This window comes from Globicephala melas, chromosome 9 (assembly GCF_963455315.2).
Source record: "Globicephala melas chromosome 9, mGloMel1.2, whole genome shotgun sequence".
NCBI lineage: Eukaryota > Metazoa > Chordata > Mammalia > Artiodactyla > Delphinidae > Globicephala > Globicephala melas.
The window spans coordinates 84,416,282-84,442,160 of NC_083322.1; the positions used below are offsets into that span (position 1 = coordinate 84,416,282).

The 25,879-nt window shown below is 40.4% G+C and overlaps 1 protein-coding gene across 14 annotated transcripts in view; it reads left to right on the forward strand.

Annotated features, from left to right (window-relative positions):
• MAGI2 (membrane associated guanylate kinase, WW and PDZ domain containing 2) overlaps positions 1 to 25,879 on the forward strand; it is a 1,362,215-nt gene that overhangs the window by 1,223,528 nt on the left and 112,808 nt on the right. For all 14 annotated transcript variants that reach the window (XR_009565115.1, XM_060304749.1, XM_060304748.1 and 11 more), the window contains 3 exons: positions 157 to 310; positions 5,122 to 5,317; positions 5,758 to 5,901. Coding sequence is in view for 13 of the 14 variants with exons in the window: in XM_060304749.1 (XP_060160732.1) it covers positions 157 to 310; positions 5,122 to 5,317; positions 5,758 to 5,901 (494 nt within the window). In the remaining variant the exon portion in view is untranslated. The remainder of the gene's footprint in view (positions 1 to 156; positions 311 to 5,121; positions 5,318 to 5,757; positions 5,902 to 25,879) is intronic.

Below are 25,879 nucleotides of genomic sequence, written 5' to 3' on the forward strand. Positions count from 1 at the left end.
TTGCTAAGTCTACGCTGCTGTCTTAAAACCTAACAGAAACTGGAAGAACCAAAGCCCTGAGTCATGTGAGGAGGCAGAGGAACCAACTCTGGCCACCTGTTGCCCTTTATCAAATGCCATCCTGACTGCATTTGCCTCTTTGGTTTCCCACCGCAGAGCTCAACAGCCCGGCCTCGGCGCCCAGCTCCGAGAAGCACAGCCCGCTGGCCCAGCAGCACAGCCCGCTGGCCCAGCCCAGCCCCGCTACCCCCAACAGTCCTGTCGCCCAGCCAGCTCCTCAGCCACTTCAGCTGCAGGGACATGAAAACAGGTAAAGTCTCCTCTGGCTTTTCTGCTGCTGAGTAGTGAGGGACGTAGAGGGAGAGAGAGTTTGGGACAGGACAGGTCCCAGGCAGGAGAGAGATTTGCATAATGTAGAAATCAACGTGTGCACCTTTGTGTGATTTTGAGATTGTATGTATGTTGTAAAAGTAGTTTCATTAGCAAATACAGGTGTCTGTCCTTCACAGTAAGAGAAGCTTTCCTGAGGAAATGATGCGTCATTGCAGATGAGTAGGTTTAACTAGCTGAAGAGCACATTAAGGAGGGTCCAGACAGAGTCACATATACAACATACAGTATCATATACAAAGGCCCTTTGGCAGGAGGTAGTAGGCAAGCACGAAGGAGGGAAATAAGGCCAGTGTGGTGGGGGCAGAGGGGCAGCAGCATGGTTTGAGATGAAGCCAGTGAGTCTGGCTGGTGAGGAACTGCCCTAAAGCGTCTCATAGGTTTGTTAAAGATTTTTTTTTTTTTTTGCTGTACGCGGGCCTCTCACTGCTGTGGCCTCTCCCGTTGCGGAGCACAGGCTCCGGACGCGCAGGCTCAGCGGCCATGGCTCACGGGCCCAGCCGCTCCGCGGCATGTGGGATCCTCCCGGACCGGGGCACGAACCCGTGTCCCCTGCACCAGCAGGTGGACTCTCAACCACTACGCCACCAGGGAAGCCCTCGTTAAAGATTTTGATCTTTATCGTACGTGTTGTGAGAGGTCATTGGAGGGTTTTAAGCTGAGGACTGACATCCTTGGAGTAGCTTTTCAAGATCTCTCAGTTGGCCCCGTAGAGAGCACGCTGGAGGCTGATCAGAATGAATGAAGTTAGAAGTGGCCGCGTGTCCACCGAGCCATGCACAGGATGGCTCGGAGAATAACGGCGGTGTGGAGGTGGGAAACGTTGAAGGATTTGTGAGCCTGAATGTAAGTTAGTATTTTTACTGCATTTTACCTTATATCCACCTGCCCACGGTCTAATGAGATTCTTCCATTTCACATCACAAACTAATGTGATCAGGCCCTGTGAACTTGCAGAATAAAAGGCTGCCATAGGAAAACAACACTGTCTTATTGAGACGTGTGTGTAACGGGGAGCCTGGGTTAGGTTGCAGCATTAAAGGAAGAGATGAAGACATGTTCCCATGTTGGTTTTGCCCTTTCAAAGGAGAAACATAGAACAATCCACGGGAACATCTCAGAAAACAAAACCCTCACTGGTCCTTTCCGTGATTCTAACGTTTTCTGCACATCTGCTACCCATCTCCTGCCTCCCCTGTTGGTGAAGATGAAGTGAGACCCCGTTTTTGAGTCCCAGAACTTTCTGGGTTTGCCACTCACAATGTTGCAACGCCAATACTTGCCCTGTGCCAGAAGTGTTCTTTCCGTGAAGCCCTGTTCTATTCTGATTTCTCCCATTTGCTTTCATAGAAAAATAAATATCTATTGTCCTCCACTGTTTATGGTTTTAATGTAGTCCAGGGAAGAAAAAAGACTAAGCCCCATAAGGTACATGATACAGAGGCAAGAATTTGACAGTCCAGAAGAGGAGTATGTCCTGGGTGCCTCAGTCATAAGCCCCAGGTGCGTGGGCTTTCACCATGTGTGGTTTGGACACATTGCACTGGCTTTCCCCGGGATTCACTTGAGATTTAGGAGGAAGGACCTGAGTGTTCCAGCAGTCTCCGAGCCAGCTTCAGACGCTTCCTCCTGGCTCTGCCACTGTCAATTAAACCTCCCAGCCACAATTGCTTCTTCCCTTTCCAGAGTTAAACTTTCCTGAAATTGGACTCTTGCTTCTGTCCTGCAGGTGGGTAATCTCATCCCTAGTGGGTTATAGTTCAGTGGGGAGAATGACAGATGGGCAAGGCCACTATCCTGTCCCCATCAGCTACTAGTTACAATCGGGGACTCGGCCGCTGTTAAAGAAGCAACAGCCTTTGGATGGTTTTGTTTTTGTTTTTGTCTTTGTTTTTGTTTTGCCTGACTGTGGGATAAAATATTTACTGACTCTGGGATTAACAGATTGACCTGGTCCAAATTTTTATAAATTACCAACAAATTTACCCAGAGTTCTTAGCTGTTTTTGCTTCAGTAATATTAAATGCCTGGGAAGTGCCCGCTCCTGTTCTAGGGTCCTTTCCTGCCACTGAGGTTTCCTGGCTTAGCTGTTTGCTTGTTAGTAGGTGGCTCTTTTCCAAATGAATGAAGAGATTCCATAATCTCACCGATACTAGAACCATTTTTCTAGCTGCATTTAAAAATGGTCATGGTATCAGAGAGAAACTCTTTGCCTTTTTCTAGATCAGGCTACAGATGTCTCCAAGATAGCCTGTATGCCAAGCACACAGTATGAATTTCCTATTAATTCATTTGTACAAGAAGTGCCCACCTACATGTCAAATTGAGCCAGTTTCCATGTTAAAGTGGGATAAAATAAAGTGACAATCTGCTCGCAAATTTTTATCTTATGAGTTAGGAGAAGTGAATATTTTATCCTGTCTTATTTACTCTTGAATTGGCTTCCTCCTGACACTCTGCACACCTCTACTCGTTTCTCTGTCTCGTAACATCCTTTTGGTGCATGCTCAGGAAACAAAATAATTTTAACATGAACATAAGCAATAACAGAAGAAATAGCAGTTTAACATAAGAACATAAGCAATGAACATAAGAAATAGCAGAGATCACCTTCCCAGCAAAGGCAATCATTATTTACTTCTTTTAAATAGCAAGATTAGTGGAAAGCATTGGAAATTGACTTCTTTCATAGGCTTTGTGCACTAGATGCTGCAGGCTGGAAGCAATTCTTGAAAGGCCCACATGAGGCAAAAGCCCACCGTAAGATCCCCTACCACACGGGCAGCATTTTTGATTCTGGAACTTATTCATACCGTAAAATTCTGCTAGAATTTACCATTAGCAATCTGGTTTTATCATCTCTAAAGTCTCTTTAATAGTGGAATTAATAGCTACGAAGAGTTATACTGATATACAATCTACGAACCTTTCATAATAAAGGAACTTTTAAGAGGCTGTTTGTTTTTAATGATCCTGAGTTCTCCTTAAAATAAAGTGTTTCACAAATTCAGAGTAACAACTTTTGCCCTAACTAGTGTATCATTCACTTAAAAGTTAACAACACTCATAAAAATTAAGTATATTTTCCTTATTAAAGAATTCTTCTTCAACATGAAATCCTGTACGTGACACTGTTGAATGAAATGGGAATGCCCAGAGGCAGGCTTGGATGGCTGCTGTTACAAGTTCTAACTGTCCCTGTTTCTAAGGCTCTGGGGAGACTCTTAACATCTCACCCTCTTCTGCTATACCTCATGACACATCTGGTTGGAAACGAAGCTCATAATGGATATTCCATACCAATACCACAGAGATAATGAAAATAAAGTGACTGTGCTATAACTTAAAACAATGTGACATCTAAACCACCAAGCACATGATTTCTAAAAAGGAACCGATACACACCAACAAATGTCACCCAGTCCAGTTCCTTTTGTTTAATTCATGTGTTTGCCTAGTTAAGCATCTTATTCAAAGCGTATTTTAAATAATTCTATTCTCAGAATGCACACTCTCAGTAGGTGAGTGGGCAGCTTCCTGAGGTATAAAGCAAAGCCTAAATTATGCATCTTACAAAAGGAATGTGTCACTTCTGCAAGTTAAGTAACAAGTGGGAACTACTCAAAGCGTTATTAAAATAACTGCATTTCTAACCCCCTTTCAAAACCCTGAATAAACACATCTACTGCCATACACTATCAGTGTGTGAATGTGTTTTTCTAATCGACCTGTATCCCTAAGTAGCTCATTATATGGAGTGTTTTCATGGCAACAGGCAATGAACTACAGAGTTAAGTGGCCTCTATATTATGGTGATCATTTTTTCAGTTTATCTTATTAATGATCCCATAATTGTAGGTATTGGCTACTTTAGCCCTTTTTTGGCCCTGGAAGCCCCTCAATTTAGAGCAATTTGGATTCACAAAACAGAACTAAACAATTCGTTTTGGTCTCTGTATTTATTAATAACTAGAAACAAGAAATAATATCTAGAAACAAGAATAAGACAAGTGTTAGACATAAACACTTTTGCCTTTCCTTCTGTCTAATGACCATGATAGTGTCTGGTACTAAGCCCAAGAGTTATGGTCTAGTATTTAAACCTCTGTGTGATATGTTTCTACTTTTAGCAATGACCCAGTGACTTTCTGCTTGATTCGTAGTTGGTGATTATACCTTACTTTCACTCCTTTAACCTCTGTATGATATTCAAAAAGCCCCAAGCTAACAGGTTAAAAGAGCCTTTAGTTAGATATTCATAGAGTGTTTAGAGATCACTTCAATCATGTTTTCATGAAGTAATGAATGCTGTGTGTGTGTCAGAGAGAGAGAGAGAGAAAAAAAAAAATTGAAACCGTTGGTTTACTGATATTAAGACAGACTGTTGTTTGGGGATGTACAGTGAAGTGTGTGAGTCCCTAGATTTACTGCAGTTCCACAGTTTTTAAATAGCAAAGTCAAAGAAGGTTATCCCTAAGTCCTTTTCCACAAAGTTCTAAGTGACCATCACTTTCACCTTGATTTCTTAAGGAGCCAAATGAAAAGTATACCGTATGGCATTTGTCAAAGATTTTAAAATAATACTTATCATTTATTGAATCTTCTCATTAATCCTGAACATGAAAAGGACCACCAAGAGGTGTGGCCTCTACATGCCCGGAGGTCCTAAAGTCATTCGAATCTCCTTAGAATGCTGAGATGCCAAAGCAAGTACCATTTCCATTCATTTAGTTACAGGTCAGAAGTAAAAGCAAGGCAAGATGTGAAACCAGATATCCGACAGCCTCCGTTCACGGACTACAGGCAGCCCCCACTGGACTACCGGCAGCCCCCAGGAGGGGACTATCTGCAAGCCCCGCCCTTGGACTACAGGCAGCCGTCCCCTGACACCAGGCAGTTCCCTCTGTCAGACTACAGGCAGCCCCAGGTACCTCAAAGATCCTGTTGCATTTGTTTCGTTTTTCCAATCAGCAGACCTGTCATTCACACACACACACACAACTCTGGTGCATTTATTTATGGTGCTCAACAGCAGTGAATGAGAAAATTCAAAGGAGAGATAATATCACTCAGGCCTATATGCAATAGTTACATGTTTGCCAAGTCAAGAGATGAGTACTGAAGGATGTGTACGAAAGTCAACAAGCTACCCAGCGATTCTTTTAATGACTGAGGAAACTGTGTTCAGATCTGCTCAGGCCTTTGGAATCTTGCATTTTGCTAGATGGTGAAATCACATTACTCCTCACGATATTGTGTCAGTTGGAACACGTTAACTATGAGAGAGAAGGAGAACAGAGGGACAGACCGCGGAAGCTTCTCTGGTATTAAACAATTGTTTATTCTATTTTCTCCCCAACCCCAAAGGATTTTGATTATTTCACTGTGGACATGGAGAAAGGAGCCAAAGGATTTGGATTCAGTATTCGTGGAGGGAGGGAGTACAAAATGGATTTGTACGTGTTGAGATTGGCAGAAGATGGGCCAGCAATAAGAAACGGAAGGATGAGGGTAAGAGTGTTCTCTTTTTATAGAATTGCTTAATTCTGAAAGAAACGCTCCTTGTGGTGTCGGAGGAGCAGTGAGACCTGCTGTTAAGCAAACTGACTTGATGCAGACGTTGCCTTCTTTCCATTTCATGATCCAGTTTTCTAAAGGTTTGCCCAAACATTGTTTAAGAATTATCTCTCATTCTCCTTCTTTTGTCTTCTAATTGAAAACTCTCAAGATGGTGTTTTACACACACACACATATATATATATATATATACACACACACACATATATATATACACATATATATGTATATTTCTCTAAAGAACAAACGAAAGAAAACAAAGTAATCTGAGAAATAGCTTGAAATGGAAACATGGCTCCATAATTTTTTGCGTGGTTTGAGGATTCAGTTTTTATCTGAGATTGCATCTTTTGAAATTTATTTTGAGTTTCATGCTTTTTTCTTCACACGGTTTTGTGTTTCTTTGGGACTTCTTTTGAGTTGACTGGCTTTGGCTTTGACGTTGGGCACAAAGAAGCAGGAGAAAGGGGAATGAGGCTTCTTGGATACATGTTGTCCTTAAAAATGGTAGCAGTCAAAAATGTTCCAATTAGAGTTTAAGCTGAGGGCGGATTTTTAATGTAATAGTTACTTTGAGGCGTCTGGTTGACGCATAACTGATTCTTCCTCTAAAGGTGCGAAACAAAACTTGAGAACAATACAGAACATTAGTCAGTCTCTCTATAAAATGTCATCTAGTAAGCACATAGAAAAGGTTAGTTATTATAAATAAAATCTAGAATTATTCTTGTCCTCCCTCCTTGTTCTTTAAGTTAATACAGAAAAGCTGTGTTTCTTGGGTTCTAGAGCTTCAGATTCTCGTGCTGAGTTTCACCAACCGATTGCTCCTGTCAGTGGAATGAAACCGTTATTCCTACCACCCAGTCTGCCATTTCTATAGTCTCATTTCCGAGTCAGTGAATCATCCATGGTGCAGCAGTAGAAAGTGTAAATGTGTCTGTTTTTCTCCATGCCTTTACAATCCCTTGACAACTGGGAAGTATCCAAGTTGGAATTTGAACCCAGGCAAGGCTGACTCAGGAGAATGGCAGTCCCCGCCTTGATCCAACACCAGCCTCCTCTTACCCCTTCTCCATGTGGTTTTAGAATAGGTCTCTGCATGGTTTCTTAGCTCCCGGTTCCCACTTTCTTAACATGCTGCAAAGCCAACTCACAAGTGGTTCAGTAGAACAAAATTAATCTTTGCGGTGCATTGGAAAACAACACGGCACAGAAGCCATGAGTGAGATGACCAGAGCCCTGAGAGAGGGGACCTCCCCTTACCCCACAAGTGGATTTTAGAGGTGTGGGTTCCAAACGGTGGCCACATTCTATAACAAACGATGGCCACATTTTATAACAAATGGTCTAAATGGCTAATCAAAATTTAAGCCAGAGCAGTAGTTCTCAGTGTGGTCCCTGACATCAGCATCCCCTGGGAATGTGTTAGAAATGCAGATTCTCCGACCCCGTCGCAGACCTACTGAATCAGAAACTCTAGGAGTGAGGCCGCCAGGCTGTGTTTGTGTGATCCACCTCCAGGTGAATCTGGTACAAGCTGAAGTTGGGGAACCACTGAGCTAAAGGGAAGCTGTCATGACATAGGTACGGCACAGTTAGGATGTGTGTGGCTCAGGCTTCGTTCATTCCCCCAGATCCTGTCCAGGGAGTTTTCCATCCTGTTCCAGTGGTTTACCTCAGGTCCTTAAATCCATGGAAACACAGATTTAGGATTCTGTAGGCAGGTGCTCAACTTTAGGAAAGATGCTTTTTCTTCTGGCAGGTGATAAAAATGAGTCCTCTACCTGGGTTTCAGCAAATGGTATTTTCACTTCTTGTCAAAGATTATAGAAATAAGCAATATTTCACCATTTTCCATGTCATTTTTATAAAGCAATGCATTCTTTCTGTGTACAGGCTGTCCAAAAGGAGTTATTATGGCCAGTTTTCGATATTATGGGTGTTTATTTTGGACTTCTATATATATTTCTAGCTTTTAATTCTCAAAGAAAACAAGTCACTTGAAAGTCACAGAAATTCTGTGGATCAGATTTTATTGTTTGATTTTATTTCTGATCTTTAAAATAAGGCTAGGAACTTGGCAGGGATGAATGGATGACTTTTTTCTGCTTTTAAGAGTTATACTTAATATTCAGATGTTCTGGGGTTTTTTTTTTAAGTTTATTTATTTTATTTATTCTTTTTTGGTTGTGTTGGGTTTTCGTTGCTGCATACGGGCTTCCTCTAGTTGCAGCGAGCGGGGGCTACCCTTCGTTGAGGTGCGAGGGCGTCTCATTGTGGTGGCTTCTCTTGTTGCGTAGCACGGACTCTAGAGCTCAGGCTCAGTAGCTGTGGCGCACGGGCTTAGTTGCTCCGCGGCATGTGGGATCTTCCCGGACCAGGGCTCGAACCCTTGTCCCCTGCATTGGCAGGCGGATTCTTAACCACTGCGCCACCAGGCAAGCCCTGTTTTGGGATTTTGTTACTCATGGATTCTTAACGGCATCAACGGAGAACTTGTCTAGGGTAACAAACTCCATGTCAAGGAAGGAAACTACTTCATCATGTAAGTTCAAAGGTGCTACTAGATAATACAAACGTATTAACTACTGTTTGAATTTGATAAATATTTTGTATCTGTAGAGTTAAAGATCAACAATTGTTCTTGATCATAGCACATAACTAATTCAGATCTTGTTTTCATGTTTATTATCAAATTTAATCATTTAAAGCTAATCTTTTCTACCTTCATTAGTACTTACTAATTAGCAATAACCTTTAATTCACAGATGTGTTTAAATTATTTCAGCAAGGACCAGGATAGATTACTATTTGCATGACTCAATGGTTTGATTATTTTAATGCATAAACTCGATAACATATAGGTTACCAATTTGGGAATTTAACAGTGAAAATAATTCGGAACTTATTATAAAATTCCCCCTTGATACCGTTGTTGCCCAGATACGTATAGATCTTAAATATCTGTGCAGATGATGCTTACAAGGCAGCTGTTCATTCCATGGGTATTATGGCTTGGTTCATAAAGTTCCAAGACGTCTGAGAAAAGTAGGTGAACTAGTCATTCACAGGCTAAATTAAAAATAAGCTCAAGAAGAAGAGAAGCTAGCACCACCAGGTCCTTCCCAGCCTTTAAAACACTCAGGCATATTTCTCCGTGTTAATTGCAATTCCTTCACCTTCAGTGTTAATGCATTATTGCCTCTGTGCCCAAACTAAACACACACTTTGTGATCAAGTAAGTTTGGAACACACTGTATAGTTTTGTTTTGTTTTGTTTTTCCTTTTTTCATGATCAGAAACAGAAGGGAAAAGCCAGGAAGTGCCTGGCAATAGCAGGGTGTCTTAGATTAAACCCAGTACAGTAAAATTGCCCAACTCAGAATTACTACACAAGAGCTGGGTGATTCTGAAAAATCATTTCATGTAACTGTTAATGAATTACTGTGCCCATGGATTAGGGCTATAAGTAGCACTAGTGTTGAACATTGAGTTAGTGCACCAGATGTTAGTCTCTGAATCTGAGACTCTTCCTGGGTCTTTTACGTTAGTCTTGGTTGTAGGACAGTGATGGTATGCGCCTGTTTAGTAGTACAAGACTTTGCTAAAATTACAGGGAAAACCAGGTAAATCCGATGTCAGAGGAGGTGGCTAACAGAGGTGTAAAAACATCCCTCTCACACTGGGAATGTTAAGAAATGATGGCACAGATACGTATTTTTAAAGCATGTCTTTAGGCCTCCAACTGATATCCTAGGCATCCAAGAGAAATACCAAAGTTCTTCGCACCTCAGGTGTTCTTTTACGGATCTGGTGAGGGACAGGTGGGCATATCCCAAAAGTGAGTCCCAGGTGAATGATTTCACTCTAGTATTTCTGGGCACCTGCAGCAGAGAGAATAATCTTAGCAGAGATCTTTGGCAAGTTAGACTGTCTGACTTTCAAATTGCTTAATAAGTACTCCCACAGAACATGAATTACTTTTTTCCTCCTCCTTGGAAAGTATTGTATGTTTACTCAATTTTTTTTGTTAAATAAATACTTTCTTTCCACTTGATGAAACAAGCATCCTGGTAAGGTATCCTGATGAGGTCAATGGGTTCCCTCAAAATATGAGAACGTACCGACAGCAAACCACAATCAGAAAGCAGTGGGGAAAATAATGGCTCCTTCTGAGGGTCAGATATACAAGCCAAGTCTAGATACAGGGGAGAGGATAAGAAAATCTTTTTCAGAAGATCAATTCAATGCTTATTTAAAAGAGAGTTTCTAGAACTTCCTTGATCAGAAACATATAAACGTAACAAGAAATGAATTTAAAGATTTACTAAAAATATGACTATTTTGATCCCTTCTAAACCCTCAGCCCTGCTCTCAACCTCCAAAATAAGCAAACATGATGCATTTGCTTGATTAAATTTAGAAACATCAGTGCACTTTGTTGAACCTCAGTGGTAGAATTGATTTTTCTTATTAAGACAAAGAAGTGAGGTATTAATTTGTGAGTGACTTATGATATTGAGAGAGGGACTTAGATATTATGACATGTCATGATATAGAGCTTGAATAGAATAGTGCAGTTAGAATAAACACCAAGAAAAACAATGTGAAACATAATTACATGAAATATTCACTTCATAAAAAAAAGGTAGAGAGTAGCAAGTTTTGACTTAAATTAGTAGCTAGTGTTTCAACATCGATTAATACTATGTAATAAACGTTAAAGAGACAAAACAAAACACAATCTGTAAATGTAGAAAATAAGGGGAATGGGAAATAGAAAGATAATCGTCTTGTCTGATAGCTTTTCCTCAGTCATTCAAAAAGGCTAATATCAGAAGAGAAACACAAATGACATTCAGATTTCAAGGAAAAGTGTAAGAAAGTATTAGAAACTAGTAATGGATCTGTTTTAAAAAGAAGACTTTTTAAGTTTGTAAAATAGTCTAATACAGTTGAGAGGGATAAAATTTTCATAACTGATGAATAAATCTCTAGCACAACACTCTTAGGGACATAATCTAATTAAAAACTGACAATAAACAGAAAACACAGGCAAAGAATAATGAACATATGAAGTAATTTACTGGTGAAGCTTCCTAAGAAATCAGGAGACTTCTGGAGGGAAGGGATAGTAGTTCTAAAAGTGCTTAAATAAAAATTGAGAGTTGAGTTAAAAGACATCTGAAAGGAGATCAGGTTTGCTCTTGGAAAGGTATTTTCCTGTTTCCATAAGAGTATAATATTTTCCCATTTCCATAAAATATTTTTTTATTTTAAAGAAAGAACATAACTTTTTAACTTCATCCCCTTAACAACTGTAACAGCTGTCTGTGCCTACTTAGCATCGCATAAACTTTGGTATGAAATGGTTTATCTTCTTCCTGAAACTTACATGACACAAAAGTCAGCCTGCAGTGGGCCTTGGAATCACCAACAACATTTTGTAAGACTGAATAATGTGTGAAAAAGATACTTACTGCTTCTCCATCTTTTTCTTTTTTCCATTTTCTTTTTTTTAAATGAAAAGGAAACTTCCCTGATGGCAGCTTCTTTTATATTTGTCACTTCTCCTTCTGTGGTCCAGACGTGACTAACCTGTGACTGCAGGATAAAAGTATTCTGTTTTATATTGTTTTTATTAAACATAAAACCATTTAGAAGAATATTTCTAACATATGTAATGGTATGTATGCTAACAGTGATTCAAGCACCCGTGAACCCTTAGCCCAGTTAAAAAAAAAAAAAAAAAATCTCCAGTCTCCTATGATTCCATTCTCCTCCCACTCTCCAGCCTCCAGAAGTAACCAGCACCCTAAATATTGTCATTCCTTCTGGTCTTGCCACATATGTATGTACCTCTTAACTGTATCACTTAGTTTTGTACACTTAGTGAACTTTATATGAATGAATCATACTGTACATGTTCTTCTCTGTGGTTCGCTTTTTATCCTTTATGTTCATAACACTCATCCAGGTTGATGCATGAAGCTGTACATTATTTCATGGTATGAATATGCTACAGTCTATGTTACTTGTCTATGGAGAGTTGAAGTTTTCTCTATTAGTGGACATTGGGTTGTTTCCAGTTTTTTTGCAACTAATACTATCCTTGTACATATTTCCTGCTGCACATATGCAAGGAATTCTGTAGACTATACTATATACCTAGGAGAGCGTATATTTAACTTAACTAGGTAACTCAGACATAGTTTCCTGGGTGGATGTACAAATTTATACTCATACGAGCAATGTGAAAGTTTCCATTACGACACATCCTCGCAAGATTTGTATTTCAGACTTTTAAATTCTTATTCTGGTAGGTAGAAAATGACATATAGTTTAGGTTTAAATTTGCATTTCTTGATTACAAATAATATTCATCATCTTTCCTTAGGTTTACTGGACTTTCTTATTCCCTCTTAAATAAAGATGCCTCTTCATATCTTTTCCCCATCTTCTGTTAAATCATTCCTTCTTTTCATATTGATTTTAGAAGTGTTTGTATGTTCCTGGTGATGGTTTTTCATGTTGCAAATACTTTACCCCAGCTTATGGCTTGTAGTTTCACCTTCTGTATGATGCCCTTTGATAAACAGAAGGTCTTAATTTTAGTGTAATTGACTTAATCAACCTTTTCCTTTATAGATTCTGCTTTCTGTGTCATCTTAGAAAAATCATTTCCCGACTCATATTCTTAAAAGATTTCCTACATCTTCTTCTAAAAGTTTTATAGTTTTGCTTTTTCATATCTGTCTTTAATTACCTAGAATTGATTCCTCTGTGTAGTAAAAGGAAGAAATACAATTTCAGTTTTTCCAGATGGATAACCACCTGTCACAGCATCATTTATTGGATATCCTCTCATTTCCCCCACAATCTGCATTGACAGCTCCATAATAAATAAAATTTCTATAAATGCAATGGTCTGTTTATAGATTCTTTATACTGTTCTTCTGGTCTGTTTGTCTATACCTACATCAATACTGTACTCATCTGCCTTTTAATAAGTCTTGAGTTTTGATGAAGAAACTGCCTGTTTCCTCATCCCCAGACATACATCTTAATTCTTCAGGAGTGTTTGAATGTTCTTGGGCCTTTGCCCCTCCGTATAAAATTTTAGAAGTTTCTTGTCCTATTGAGAATTTTATTGGAATTGCTTAGAATCCATAAATAAATGTGGAAAAACTTACATCTTTATAATATTGAGTGTTTCTATCTGTGAACATGATATAACCCATTTATTTAGATTTTCCATAAACTGCTTAAATAAAGTTTCATAGTTTTTTCCATAACATACCTGAAAATATTCTGCTAGATTGATTCTAGGCATTTGCATGTTTTACTTTTACTTTTGTATTTTAATGTAATATTGAAATTAACTGTGTTACCAGTGAAAAGAAAGACAGTTGATTTCTGTATATTGATCAATGATATCATGCAAAATTACTAAACTCTTATTAATTCAAATAAGCTATCTATCTGTAACTTCCTCTGGATTTTCTACATAGATAATCACATTTTCTGCAAATAATGAGAATTCTGTGTCTTCCTTTTAAGTCTTTTTATTTCTTTTTCTTATTTTACTGCATTTACTTGGTTTTCAGTATGATGCTGAATAGAAGTAGTCAAACAAGCCGTCTTATTTTATTTCTAATCTTAAAGGGAATGCTTTCACCATTAAACATAATGTTGAATGAGTTTATATAAATAATCTTTATCAGATTATTACTAGTTTGCTAGAGAGTTAATTATGAATACATGTTGAATTTTATGTACTATTTCTTCATCCATAGAAAGTATATGATCTCTTTCCTTTAATATGCTAATTAACATGATTAAGAATATTATTAGTATATTAATGGATTATTATGTTAAATCATTCTTGATTTCCTCAGTTAAGCTATACTTATTCATGATGATCTTTTTTATGCATTGCTCAATACAGTTTTCTGTTATTTCCTTTAAGATATTTGCAGCTATGTTCGTGAGTAAGATTAGCCTGTAATTTTCTTTTCTTGTAGTGTTGGTGAATGATTTCAACATTAGTGTTATACTAGCCTTATAAAGCGAGAAAGAATAATGCCTTTTGTTATTGTCATTGCTGTTGTTATCTGGACAAGTTTAAGTTAAGAATTGTCCTTGAATGTTTGGTAGAACGCACCTGTAAATCCATCCAGGTCTGGTGTACTTTTTGTGTGTGAAAATTTTAAACCACATTACATTTCTATAATAATTAGGGTATTCTTCAGATTTTCTATTTCTTCTTGAGTCATTTCTGATAAATTTCTTTTTTTCTGATAATTTATTTCATCTTAGTTTTCAAAGTTTTTATAAAACTATCTTATTATATTTTTAATATTTAAAGCATTTGTATTTATGTTCCCTTCTCATTTATTTGAGTATTGTTTATTTTTGTATTCTTTCTGTTTTTCTTTATTAATCATGCCAGAGATTTGTCCATTTTTTATTCTTTTAAAGAACCAGCTTACATATTTTTTTCTCTTGCTTATTCATTTGTTTTTTGTTTGTTTGTTTGTTTGCACGGGACACGGGCCTCTCACTATTGTGGCCTCTCCTGTTGCGGAGCAGAGGCTCCGGACGCGCAGGCTCAGCGGCCATGGCTCACGAGCCCAGCCGCTCCGCAGCATGTGGGATCTTCCCGGACCGGGACACGAACCCGTGTCCCCTGCATCGGCAGGCGGACTCTCAACCACTGTGCCACCAGGGAAGCCCATGCATTTGTTTTTATATTTAATATTTCTCTGCCTCCATTTTCTTTGGGTTTACTCTGTTCTCATTTTTCTTGCTCTTTAAGTTGGATGCTTAGCTCAGTACTTCTGAAGTTTTCTTTATTTCTATTAATAATGTATGAATTTAAGGCTGTAGTTTCGATATGTAGTATGTTCATTATTTTAAGTTCTAAGTATATTCTAATTTCCACTATGATTCATTCCACTATTTCTTCTTTGATGCATGGATTATTTAGAAGGTGTTTTTGGTTTTTATTCCTAAAAGTATGGGGATTTTCTGGTTAGTTATCTATCTTTGATTTCTAGTGTAATTCCATTGCCATCAGAGGATATATTCTATATGATTTCAATCTTTCACATTTATTGTGGCTTACTCTTTGGCCTTACATGTATTCAGTTTTTCGTATATGATCCATGTGTGCTTGAAAAGAATGTGCATTCTGTAATTACTGAGTGCAGTATTCTATAGATGTATTCATTGGATAAAGCTTGACTATTGTATTATTCAAATATTCTATATTCTTACTAATTTCTATGTATTTGATCTGTTAAATATTGATCTAGGTGCTTTAAAAGGTTTTCTTTTTTTTGTTAAAGATCTTGTAAATTTTTCTTTGATCTGTCAAGCTTTGCTTTGTATGTTTTAAAGCCATGTTATTTGGTATATTTTCCAGATGAATTGAATCTTTTATCATTATGCAGCAACCTACCACATCTCTGTCAATACTTTTTACTGTCAAGCCTGGTTTGTCTGATATTAGTAAGGATACCTTTCAACCTTTCTGTGTCCGTATATTTTGTGTGTTTCTCTGGTCTATGTGGCTATTTTTCTGTTTTTTTAACGGCATATGTTAGCTAGATCATTTTAGTCAATTTATATTAATTTTGATTACTCATATTTTTATTTATTTCTATCATTTTATTCTGTCCCTTTTCTGTCTCGCTCTTTTTATTCTTTTTACCTTACTTTGAATAGTCTGGGTTTCCAGTTCATGCAGGAATCCCCCATAAGACTCCTTGTGTGTAGCCCCAAGCTGTATTTTCTATCCTTGATGCCCATCCATCCCAATGGAAACTCAGGCTTCCCAGGAAAAGGTAAAGCTCCCTTTGGCATTTGTTTGCCTTCCAGGAGTCCCACATTCACTTTGTTTTTGGCATCAGAGGCTTCTTTAGTTTCTTGCCTGTTCAGCAATGGTAAGGTTATTCAGGGTATCTAACCCACCGTATTGCTAGAAACAGAAGTTTATGTCACATTTACCTTTAATGACCAATTTATGGTTTTGCTAAAACTATATCCAGTCTTAGAGCTGGCGGTTACTCTCCCTCTCCCAGTGTCTTCACGTAGGAGCCCCAGAGGGCAACCTACATGTGCCGGCTGCCGTCACTCTGTAGCCTGTCTTCTTCTCCAACTCCAGTTCCACTGGTGAGGGTCCCCTGCCCACCAAGCCACTGATGAGTTCTTGCTACAGCCCCGCCTGAGGCCTCCACAGCTTGGGCCTTGGGTGTGATGCACACAGTCCTGGGTCCTGGGCAGAGAGAATCATGGTCTCCTCACCCTCTGCCGCACTTTGCCTCATCAGCACTGTAGCAGCTCTGCTTGGCCCACAATCTCTCAAAGGTGAGGGGTGGTCACAAAACTCACTGCCTGCAGCGACCAGGCAGGGAACATATACAAGTGAAGAATGGAGGGCCCGGACTTCCCTGATGGCGCAGAGGTTAAGAAGCCGCCTGCAGTGCAGGGGACGCGGGTTCAAGCCCTGGTCCGAGTAGATCCCACATGCTGCGGAGCAACTAAGCCCTTGCGCCACAACTACTGAACCTGCGCTCTAGAGCCCGTGAGCCACAACTACTGAAGCCCGTGAGCCTAGGGCCCGCGCACCACAACAAAGAGCAGCCCCCGCTCACCGCAACGAGAGAAAGCTTGTGCACAGCAACGAAGACCCAACACAGCCAAAAATAAATTTTTTAAAAAAAAGGAAAGAACGGAGGGCCCTTGACCCTCCTGAAGAGCAGTCTCTACTACCCAGGCCAACTGTGTATCCATGGTACCTCTGTCTTCCTTCTTCTAAGTCTTTGAATTTTCAAGAGAAAGCAAAAGTCTGTATTTTAAAGAATTAACCAGATTTGAAAAAAAAAGTTGTTTCACTTAAAAAAGCTGCACAGGCCAAACAAACCAGTCTGTAGACAATGTGAGGTTCACAGCTACACCATTTCTGTCATCTGTTGTAAACAGATCCTAGAACAAAGGGAAGGCGGAATGGCTGAGGGCAGAGAGGGGGAAGCAGCTCCTATACCAGCAGGGTCTGGGGACCCAGCACAGGCAATCAGAAGTGCTCTAGTGTGCACTGGTGTACTTTTAGGAGAGACTAATGCAGAAATGCTTGAAATGCCTCAGAAATGTGCATGGTGAGGAAAATCTGTGTAAAAGTTTGATCTTGTGCCTCCTCTTCGTATTTGAAATCTTAAAGATGGTTTTCACTCCTAGAAAACTTATTGTGATGGCCCAGATTACTTCGTGTTTGTCATTTCCCACCAGATCTTAGAGAAATCACTTCTGGAAGGGGACACATTTAGTAGTGTGCAGATTCCTGGTGACCACCTTATCTTCCACAGACTGAGTTGCTTGTCTGGCCCATGAACGTGTGGGCCTGCCACCTGCCTGAATCTGGGGAGGGGCCCTTTTCACATCTTGCTCATATCCCATCACTGGGTTTGAATGGCATGACATACCATCTTGAATGAGTGTGCCCTTGAGTGCGGAAAAACAAAACAGGGAGGCTGTCTCCCTTAGCAACAAGAGACTCTCACACAGAATTTCCCAGTGCGGGAGAAAGTTGGGTTCAAAATAGTGAGATACAGCTATCCATGGGCCTATCTCAGTTTGAAGAGTCTATCTCTGGTCATTGACATACATTTAAGAACTACGTTCACGGAACTTCCCTGGCAGTCCAGTGGTTAAGACTCCACCTTCCAATGCAAGGGGTGCAGGTTTGATCCCTGGTCAGGGAGCAAAGATCCCACATGGCTTGTGGCCAAAAAACCAAAACAGAAGCAATATTGTAACAAATTGTAATCTAAGATACTTTTATTGTCTCTTAAGTTTACTCGATTTCTTCCTTAGCTTGAAGACCAGCTTAGAGGGAAGTTCTTACCTGTCTTAGTGACTTCATAGGCCAATCCCTATCTTGGTCCCTTTCCTTTTTCCTCAGTCTGCTCCTCCCTTATAAGAAAATATGTGGTAGTCAAAATGGCAGGAGCCTGACAGACCTGATATTCAAACACTGGCTCAACAACTCACTGGCTATCTAGCTCTGACCTTGGATGAGTTACCCCGTCAAGGGCTTATAGCTGCCCTGTGGCATCAACCAAAGCTGCCTCCTATGGGCAGCTTCAGGGACATGCACATAGGGTAGAGAGGGGAAAAGTGTCCTCCTAGCCAGCAGGACCAATTAAATCAACCCTAGCAACCCGCAGAATGATAACATGTCCACATATCCCATAAGTTATTTAACAGAGTCAATTTTACTCATCTGTAAAATGGGGTAATATTTTCCAGGAAGGGTGAAGTGTCTGCTTCAGTATTCCTGAGTTTCCTCCTTTCTCTCTCCTTCCTTCTCCCCAAGACCTGTACTTCTATTAAAATACTCAGTACTCTAAGCCTGGAGATACAGAATACATTTTTTTTTTTCTTTTTTTTTTTTTCTTTTTTTTTTTTTGCGGTACGCGGGCCTCTCACTGTTGTGGCCTCTCCCGTTGCGGAGCACAGGCTCCGGATGTGCAGGCTTAGCGGCCCTGGCTCACGGGCCCAGCTGCTCTGCGGCATGTGGGATCCTCCCGGACCGGGGCACAAACCCGCGTCCCCTGCATCGGCAGGCGGACTCTCAACCACTGCGCCACCAGGGAAGCCCCAGAATACATTTTTTAAGTGTGTGTGTCAAGAGGCTATGAAAGTTTTGATACACAAATCAACATGTATTTACCTCCCCCCTCACCCAGTCTGTTAGATAAAGTGGCTCCTTTTCAAAACACAAATCTGGTCTCTCTGCCCATTGCTTAAAATCCTTCAGCGGCACCCCATTTCTTTCAGGGTAAAGAGCAGACCCGTCGCAAGGCTTGTCCGTGCACTGCATGTTCCGGCCCTGCCTCCCTCCCCAGCTCAGCTCACCCGGGCTCCCCTGCTTTCCATGAAACCGGCAACTGGGCTCTAAGTCTCTGACAGTTCACGAGCTTCCCTCTCCTCTTCACCCGGTTATCTCCTTCTTATCCTTCTCAGTCCAGCGGAAGCATCTCGTCCCTAGATAAGGCTTCTCTTCTCCCCTCTCCAATCAGGTCCCGCCCGCCTGTCACAGGCTCTCACATCTGCTTCGTAGCGTCTTTCATGGTGCACGTTTTACATTTCTGTGTGTGATTACGTTTTAAAGTCTGTCTCTCCAGAGAATAAGCTCTGTGAGAGCGGGAACCATGTTGCTGTGTGCTCCCCACTGTACCCTTGTGCCCTGTGCTGTGCCTGACACGTGGTGGGTGCTCAGTGAATATTTACTGCTGAATGAATGCATGAAAAGAAGCCTTTGACGTGCAGAACATGACAGGTAGGCTCACTAAGTACATGGCCACAAAGGCTCCTGATGAGCCAGGACGTGGGATTTCATAGATAACTAAGTATATGAATACAAGGGACAAATTCACTCTAACTCACGGTGAGCTTTTTATGCCCTAGTGCCTCACTGTAAACGCACCATCCTTTTTGGGCTGTGTTTAATTATTGTAGATTTTGCAGCGTCGGTGAGATAGTGTATGTAAAACCTTACTGTGCCTGACATTTTTTTAAATGCCTTTAATCTTTATACAGTTCACACCTTGTTTTCCTCACCTGTAAACTCCCTGTCACCAAATGTGGATGACAAGGTAAGAGTGGAAAATAAAGTAAAAGAAGGTCAAACAGGAAATAATGAAGAACTTCAAAAGCATGAGGTATGCAAAACATGGCAGAATAAAGGGTTACGAGACAGGTGTGCTGGAGCCTGTTAGAAAAGGTCCACAGGGGAGCAGTGCAATTGGTCGAATGATAGGAAAACCAGAGCTTAGCAGAATATTCAAACTCTGCAGAGCTGAGTCCCATGAGGTCAATGCAGATAAATGAGGTAAGGAGTTGATAACATCGAAAGCATGAGAGAAGAGAGCTAGCTAACAAGTGCTTCAGAGAGGAATAAAGCAGTCCAGCTGGAGGAGCAAAGCGATTGTCTGGGCTCGGGTAGATCATTTCGGGGATCTTGCACTGCAAAGATCACCTGCCCAATATTTCATCACCTCCGGTCGCTGGCACTCAGTAAACACAGAAAGCTTATCCCTGCATAAAGCGAGAGCCTTTACATGTCATCACAGCCCGTGTCACTCAGCCACCCATTGTCTCTCAGCCATCACTCTGAATCACCCTTCAGACCATCTGCAAATGTGAGGTTTTTCCTTTATTGTTTGATTCTGCTCCGTGCCTTTTATGAAGGAGAAGAAAAACCTCTCACAAAGATCAAATCCATTACCTTTCTCTTTTCAGAGTCTGACCTATGAACGCTGTGTTAAAGGTGCTACACAAGTTCCTTTCAGGAATGAGGGAGAGCATTGCCTTGATTAGAGAAGGAAGGGAGCCGTAGGCAGCGGAGACGGCCCACTGGCGCTAGACTCCATTGTCAATTATTCAAGGTTCATTATCCCACGGGGGTGGGTGGGGGAAGGGCTCCATTGCTCTGCTCTGTTTCTTCTTCTGCTGGATGCCCAACTTTGAACCATTTCAAAAGCAGCTTCCCATGAGGGCTCGTTAAAGGTTTGGTAAGGAATCAAAGGGTTAGTGTCAGGATTGCATCTTGGTGGGGAAAGACACAGAAGAAATTGAATAAATTAGAAGTGAGGAGAATCTTTGCATTTTAGTTATTCATCTTTTTTTTTGTCTATGGAAAAGAATGAGAACATTTACAAACCACTGCTGTGGTCTGACAAACACATTTTATTTGCCTCTTCAATGAGGGGAGGATCTGTGAGAATAGTTTCCTCTTTCATACTAAGCCATCACTTCTGTCTTTACCTGAGAATAAATCAAGATTTCTTTCCTCTTCATTTTTACGAAATGTCTTCCCAGTGTTCATGCAAATTGGCGGTCTGCCTGAAGTTATTCGTCATCCTCTCTCTCCCCCAGACCTAAAGCTCTTCTGCTGGGTGGATAGAGAGTCACTCGGTTTGCTGTCTACTGTTCCACTTCTCAGTTTTAATCAGAAAAATGGGCATGAAATACATCTTGATCGTGATTCACATAGGATTTTGTTTGCACAGCAGAGCAATTCAGAAGCTGTCAAGAGCCAGGTGTTCTATTCTTCAAATGTGATTCCAGGCCATTCACGTTTCTTCTCCGAGGTGCCCCGGTATATCACCCCTTTGGCAAAACAGCATCCTCACACCACAGCCCATCCTTTCCCTGGGGCTGCTTCCTGGCACCTGCGCTATTGAACAAAGAAATGGCCTCTGTTCCTGCCTGCGGAACATTGCTGCCTCCTTCTCTGGGATGAAAAGATCATTACTGTGTCTGACTCCTGGCTGATTCAACTTGACAAGATACTTGTTTTTCAAGAAGTACTTCTTCTGTATATTGGGATCCACTGCCTCTTGACCCTGTATAAAACAGCACCATCTGCAAGGCAGTCTCGTCTCATTATTGGCTAACTTTGGGAGGTGTGGACTGACATCCCTTCTAAATGCCTAACCTGAATTTCCGGCTGCCTGTTGGACGTGCAAGGCACTCATTTTCCATTTCAAACGAGCCAGCATTTCTTGACATGATGCCATCTTAGTGTCTCATGTCTTTGTGTAATTATCTGCCGAAAGGATGACTACACCACTAGGACACTGTCAGCAATATTAGTCTCTTGCAGGAAGAAAAGGAGACTCCTCAACCTATTAGCATGACTTTGCTTTGTAGGAGACCTTGAGAGAAGAATGATTGATCCCAGAAAGAAAAGTTAAGGTCAAATGTAAGGAAGCAAAGAGAAGTAATATTAATGAATATTGAATATTGGGTCATTTTTAAATATTGCCTTCCTAGCTCCAAAGAGAAAGGGCAAGGAAAACTGGGAGGTGTATCTGATACCAAAGGGAATTGGGGAGCAAACTGCTGAGTCACTGCTTGGAATTAGCTACCTAATTCAGGAGTATGCTGGGTCGCAAGCAGGGGATGGCCTGAAGGAAGCCAGGACACACAGCCTCAATCTCTGTCTTTCTGGAAATGGACATCTACATTAAGGAAACTTATGTCAGATGCCAAATTATGTGTTCTCTTCTTTCATTTCACTGCCACTGTCACAATACACACCCTCATCTTTGTTAGCCTGAACTATTCCAGTATCCAGGTGGGTCCCACTTGTCTCTAATTTCTCCCGTTCATGCTTCATACTGCCACCCAAATTATATTCCTAAATTGCAGGTGTCATCAAATATCTTGTCTCCTCAAAAGTTTTCAGTAACCTCCCTTGGCTTGCAGGGTTAGATCTAAGTGTGTTGAAATTTTTTGTTTTTAGTTGTTTTGTGTATGGTCTCTCTCTCTCTCTCTCTCTCTCTCTCTCTTTTTTATTTTTGGAAGTTCTTCTACAGTCTGGCCTAATACAGTTTTCCTTCTTCACAAGCTACTCTATCCCCCCAATTTATACTCCAACCATTGCTAGTTCTAGGACACGCAGTGCTATTTCACACTTTCGTGTCTTTCCTCATCCTTTTCTTCCCAAGTGGAATTTCCTCTCTGTCCATGTCTATCCTTAAAACCCTGCTCATCTTTCAGGAACCAGTTCATGAAGGCTTCACCAAGTCCTACCTCCCACTCCCACCCCCACCCCCATTCAGATAAAGTACTCCCATCACTTTTGAATATATTTTTTTATTATGAAATATTGTAAAGTAGAAAAGAGATTATAGAATATATATGTGCAGTTTAAACAACAATGATAAAATAAGTACCCACAAACCACTACCCAGCTTAAGAAATAGCAATGCCAATATATTTAAAGCCTTCTCTATCTCCTCTCCCTCCATTCCTCTATCTGCCTCAGGTAACTCCTCCCCTTAAATCTGTGTTTATCATTCCTTTGCTTTTCTTTATAGTTTACCACATGTGGATATACCCCTCAACAATATACTGTTTCATTTTACGTTTTTGAACTTTACCAACATAGAATTATATATTTTTGTATTTTCTTGACTTTTTTAGCTCAACATAGTTTGGGAATGTCACCCATGTTAATGTGCGTTACTGTAGTTTATTCATTTTCACTACTGCCTGGTTTCCTATAATACAAATATGAATTTATTGATCTATTCCCTGTTGATGGGCATTGGGGTGGTTTCCAATTTCTTAGTATTAGAAACCTCATCATTATGAACATTTCATTTAAAGTTCTCCTGGTACACATGTGCAACATTGTCTCTCAGGAAATAATTCCTGAATCTATTCCTAGGAGTAGATTTGCAAAGTCCTGGGATCTGGGCAACTTCAAAATGACTAAATAATGCCAGAAAAATTTCCAAAGTGTTTGTACTAATATAGTTACTCCTACGTACAGTATATAATAAGTTGCTTTATATCCTTGTGAAAATTAGATATAAAATCAATATTAGGGCTTCCCTGGTGGCGCAGTGGTTGAGAGTCCGCCTGCCGATGCAGAGGACACGGGTTCGTGCCCCGGTCCGGGAAGATCCCACATGCCGTGGAGCGGCTGGGCCGTGAGCCATGGCCGCTGAGCCTGCGCATCCGGAGCCTGTGCTCCGCAACGGGAGAGGCCACAACAGTGAGAGAACCGCATACCGCAAAAAAAAAAAAAAAAAAAAAAAATCAATATTAAATTTTTGTTAGTGTAGTAGATGTGAAATGCTACATCGTTATGGTTTTAATTTTCTTCCAGCGTACTAATGAACATATTTTTATGTGTCTGAGTTATTCACTTTCCTCTTCTGTGATATGTGCGTTGATGTCTCTTGCCCACATTTCTATTATTGTTGCCTTTCCCTTATTGATTTTTATACATGATGGATATTGTATTTTTGTTGGTTACATGCATTGCATATATCTTTTCCCAGTTTGTGGCAGCTCCCTCTCCTTTATGACCCCTTTTGATGAAATCAGATTCTTAAATTTTGCATAATCAAATATATAAATATTCTGTATTATTTGCATTTTGGTGATTTAAGACATCCTTTCCTATGTTACGGTCATACTTCTTCTAGAGGTTTTAAAGTTGGACCCGTCACGGTTAAATCCACAACCCCTTAGGAATTGGTTTTTGTATATGGTATGAGGTAGAGATTCATCCTGAAAGATGTTTAACCACAGCACTTAGTTCATTTCAGTGTGTAGTTTAATTTAGTATGTTAGATTGTAAACACCTTGGGGTGTGATATTTTATCATAATCATCTCTGTATCCTCCACTGTCTTAGCACAACACTTCCTCCCTATTGGGTGCTCAGGAGGGTCAGAATATCATGGCTGTTGGACACCTCCCAGTGCCCCTGACCTTACACTGTGCTTCTGATAACACTAGGAAGAAAGCCCTGTACCAAGGAGCACAATGGCTTTTTCCTCCATTTTATAGGATACTTCCCCTTCCCCATCCCATCCTCTGCAGATGTTCTCATAAGCTATTCCCCTGCTCTATTCTTCCTATACACAGCCAGAGACTGGAACTCGTAGATATCAGGGAACACTGTCAATGGCCAGCCAGTTTTGTTTTGGCCCACAGTAGCCTAATAGTACACCTTCCAGAAGTATTGTAGGAAGCCAGGGACAGGCCTCCTTCCACAGTGTGGAACTGATCCCAGCCTGCATTCAGATAATCCAGCATGGCTGAGACATCATAAATCGTGGAGAAGTATCTGTTGTGTTCTGGGGTGCCAGTTTCCTTAACCACAGACTGGCAGTAAAATGAAACTTTCAGTGGATTCTTAGCTTTGCTTTTCAACCACCAGAGTGAGTTAAGATGGCACTGAATACAAGTATAAAGTTCTTTTCTGAATCATGCAAGCATGAAAGGGAAGTACTTCAGTTACCAGCCTCAATATATTCACGTGTGCTTATTCCATGCTTTCAATTTTGAGCAATTGAGGACGTATTAATTCAGTATTTCCCAGAATAAACATTTCTAGAACATGCAGGGAAACACTGGGGAGCACTGTGGGTGGCAGAGTAGCATAAGGGAAGGAGCCTGGATTTGGGCAGATCCCAGCTTAGTCACTTACTAGCTGAGTAACCTCAACTTCCTCATCACAAAATGGAGATCAAGACATACCTACCTTGAAGAGTTTTTAAAATAAGTAAATGAGATAATTCATGTAAGTGCACAACACTGCCTGGTGTGTTCTCGGTCATCAATAAATTGTTTAAGAGTGATGATGAAAAAGAGAGAGAGGAAGTGGAATAATGATTGATTTGGATGACATGACCCAATCCCTGTTCTTTGGAAATACTTTATGACAATTACTTTAATACATACTTTATGACAATTACATGGATCAATAACTCAGAAACTAAGTTGGATGCAATAAGAGCTGTAATTATCATAACAGTATTTTCCAAGCCAAAAATTGAAGTGTGATCTGACAAATAAATGAATCCAAGAGCATATTAGGATCTCATATTAGAAATGAGGAATGTTTCAGAATATCTGAGACTAGCAGTCCCTATAGCTATAATAGAAGCACCAATCGTTTGCCATAAGGAAGATTAGTTTTGTCTTGGAGAGAGTTCTTAGAGAAGGTGATATGTGAGTGGGGTCCTGATGTACTTTCAACAGGTTGCTATCAGGAAAGAGGAAGAATTTCAGATAGCAAAGGGAGTATCGTGGAACAGGATGGAAGACATGGCCCTATCCCCTAGATGCCTTTTTATCGTATAGAAAAGATGGTAGATAATCCTCAGGACTCCAGAGACTCCCCTAGGGTAGAAATGGAAGCTGCTACAATAGATGGTGATAAAGTGAGCAGGAACCTGAGTACTACCTCATACCCATACCTCTGTTTCAGTCAAAGCAGCTTTGCCTTTTTAAAAAAAATTTTATTGGAGTATAGTTGATTTACAACGTTATGTTAGTTTCAGGTGTACAGCAAAGTGATTCAGTTATACATATATCCATTC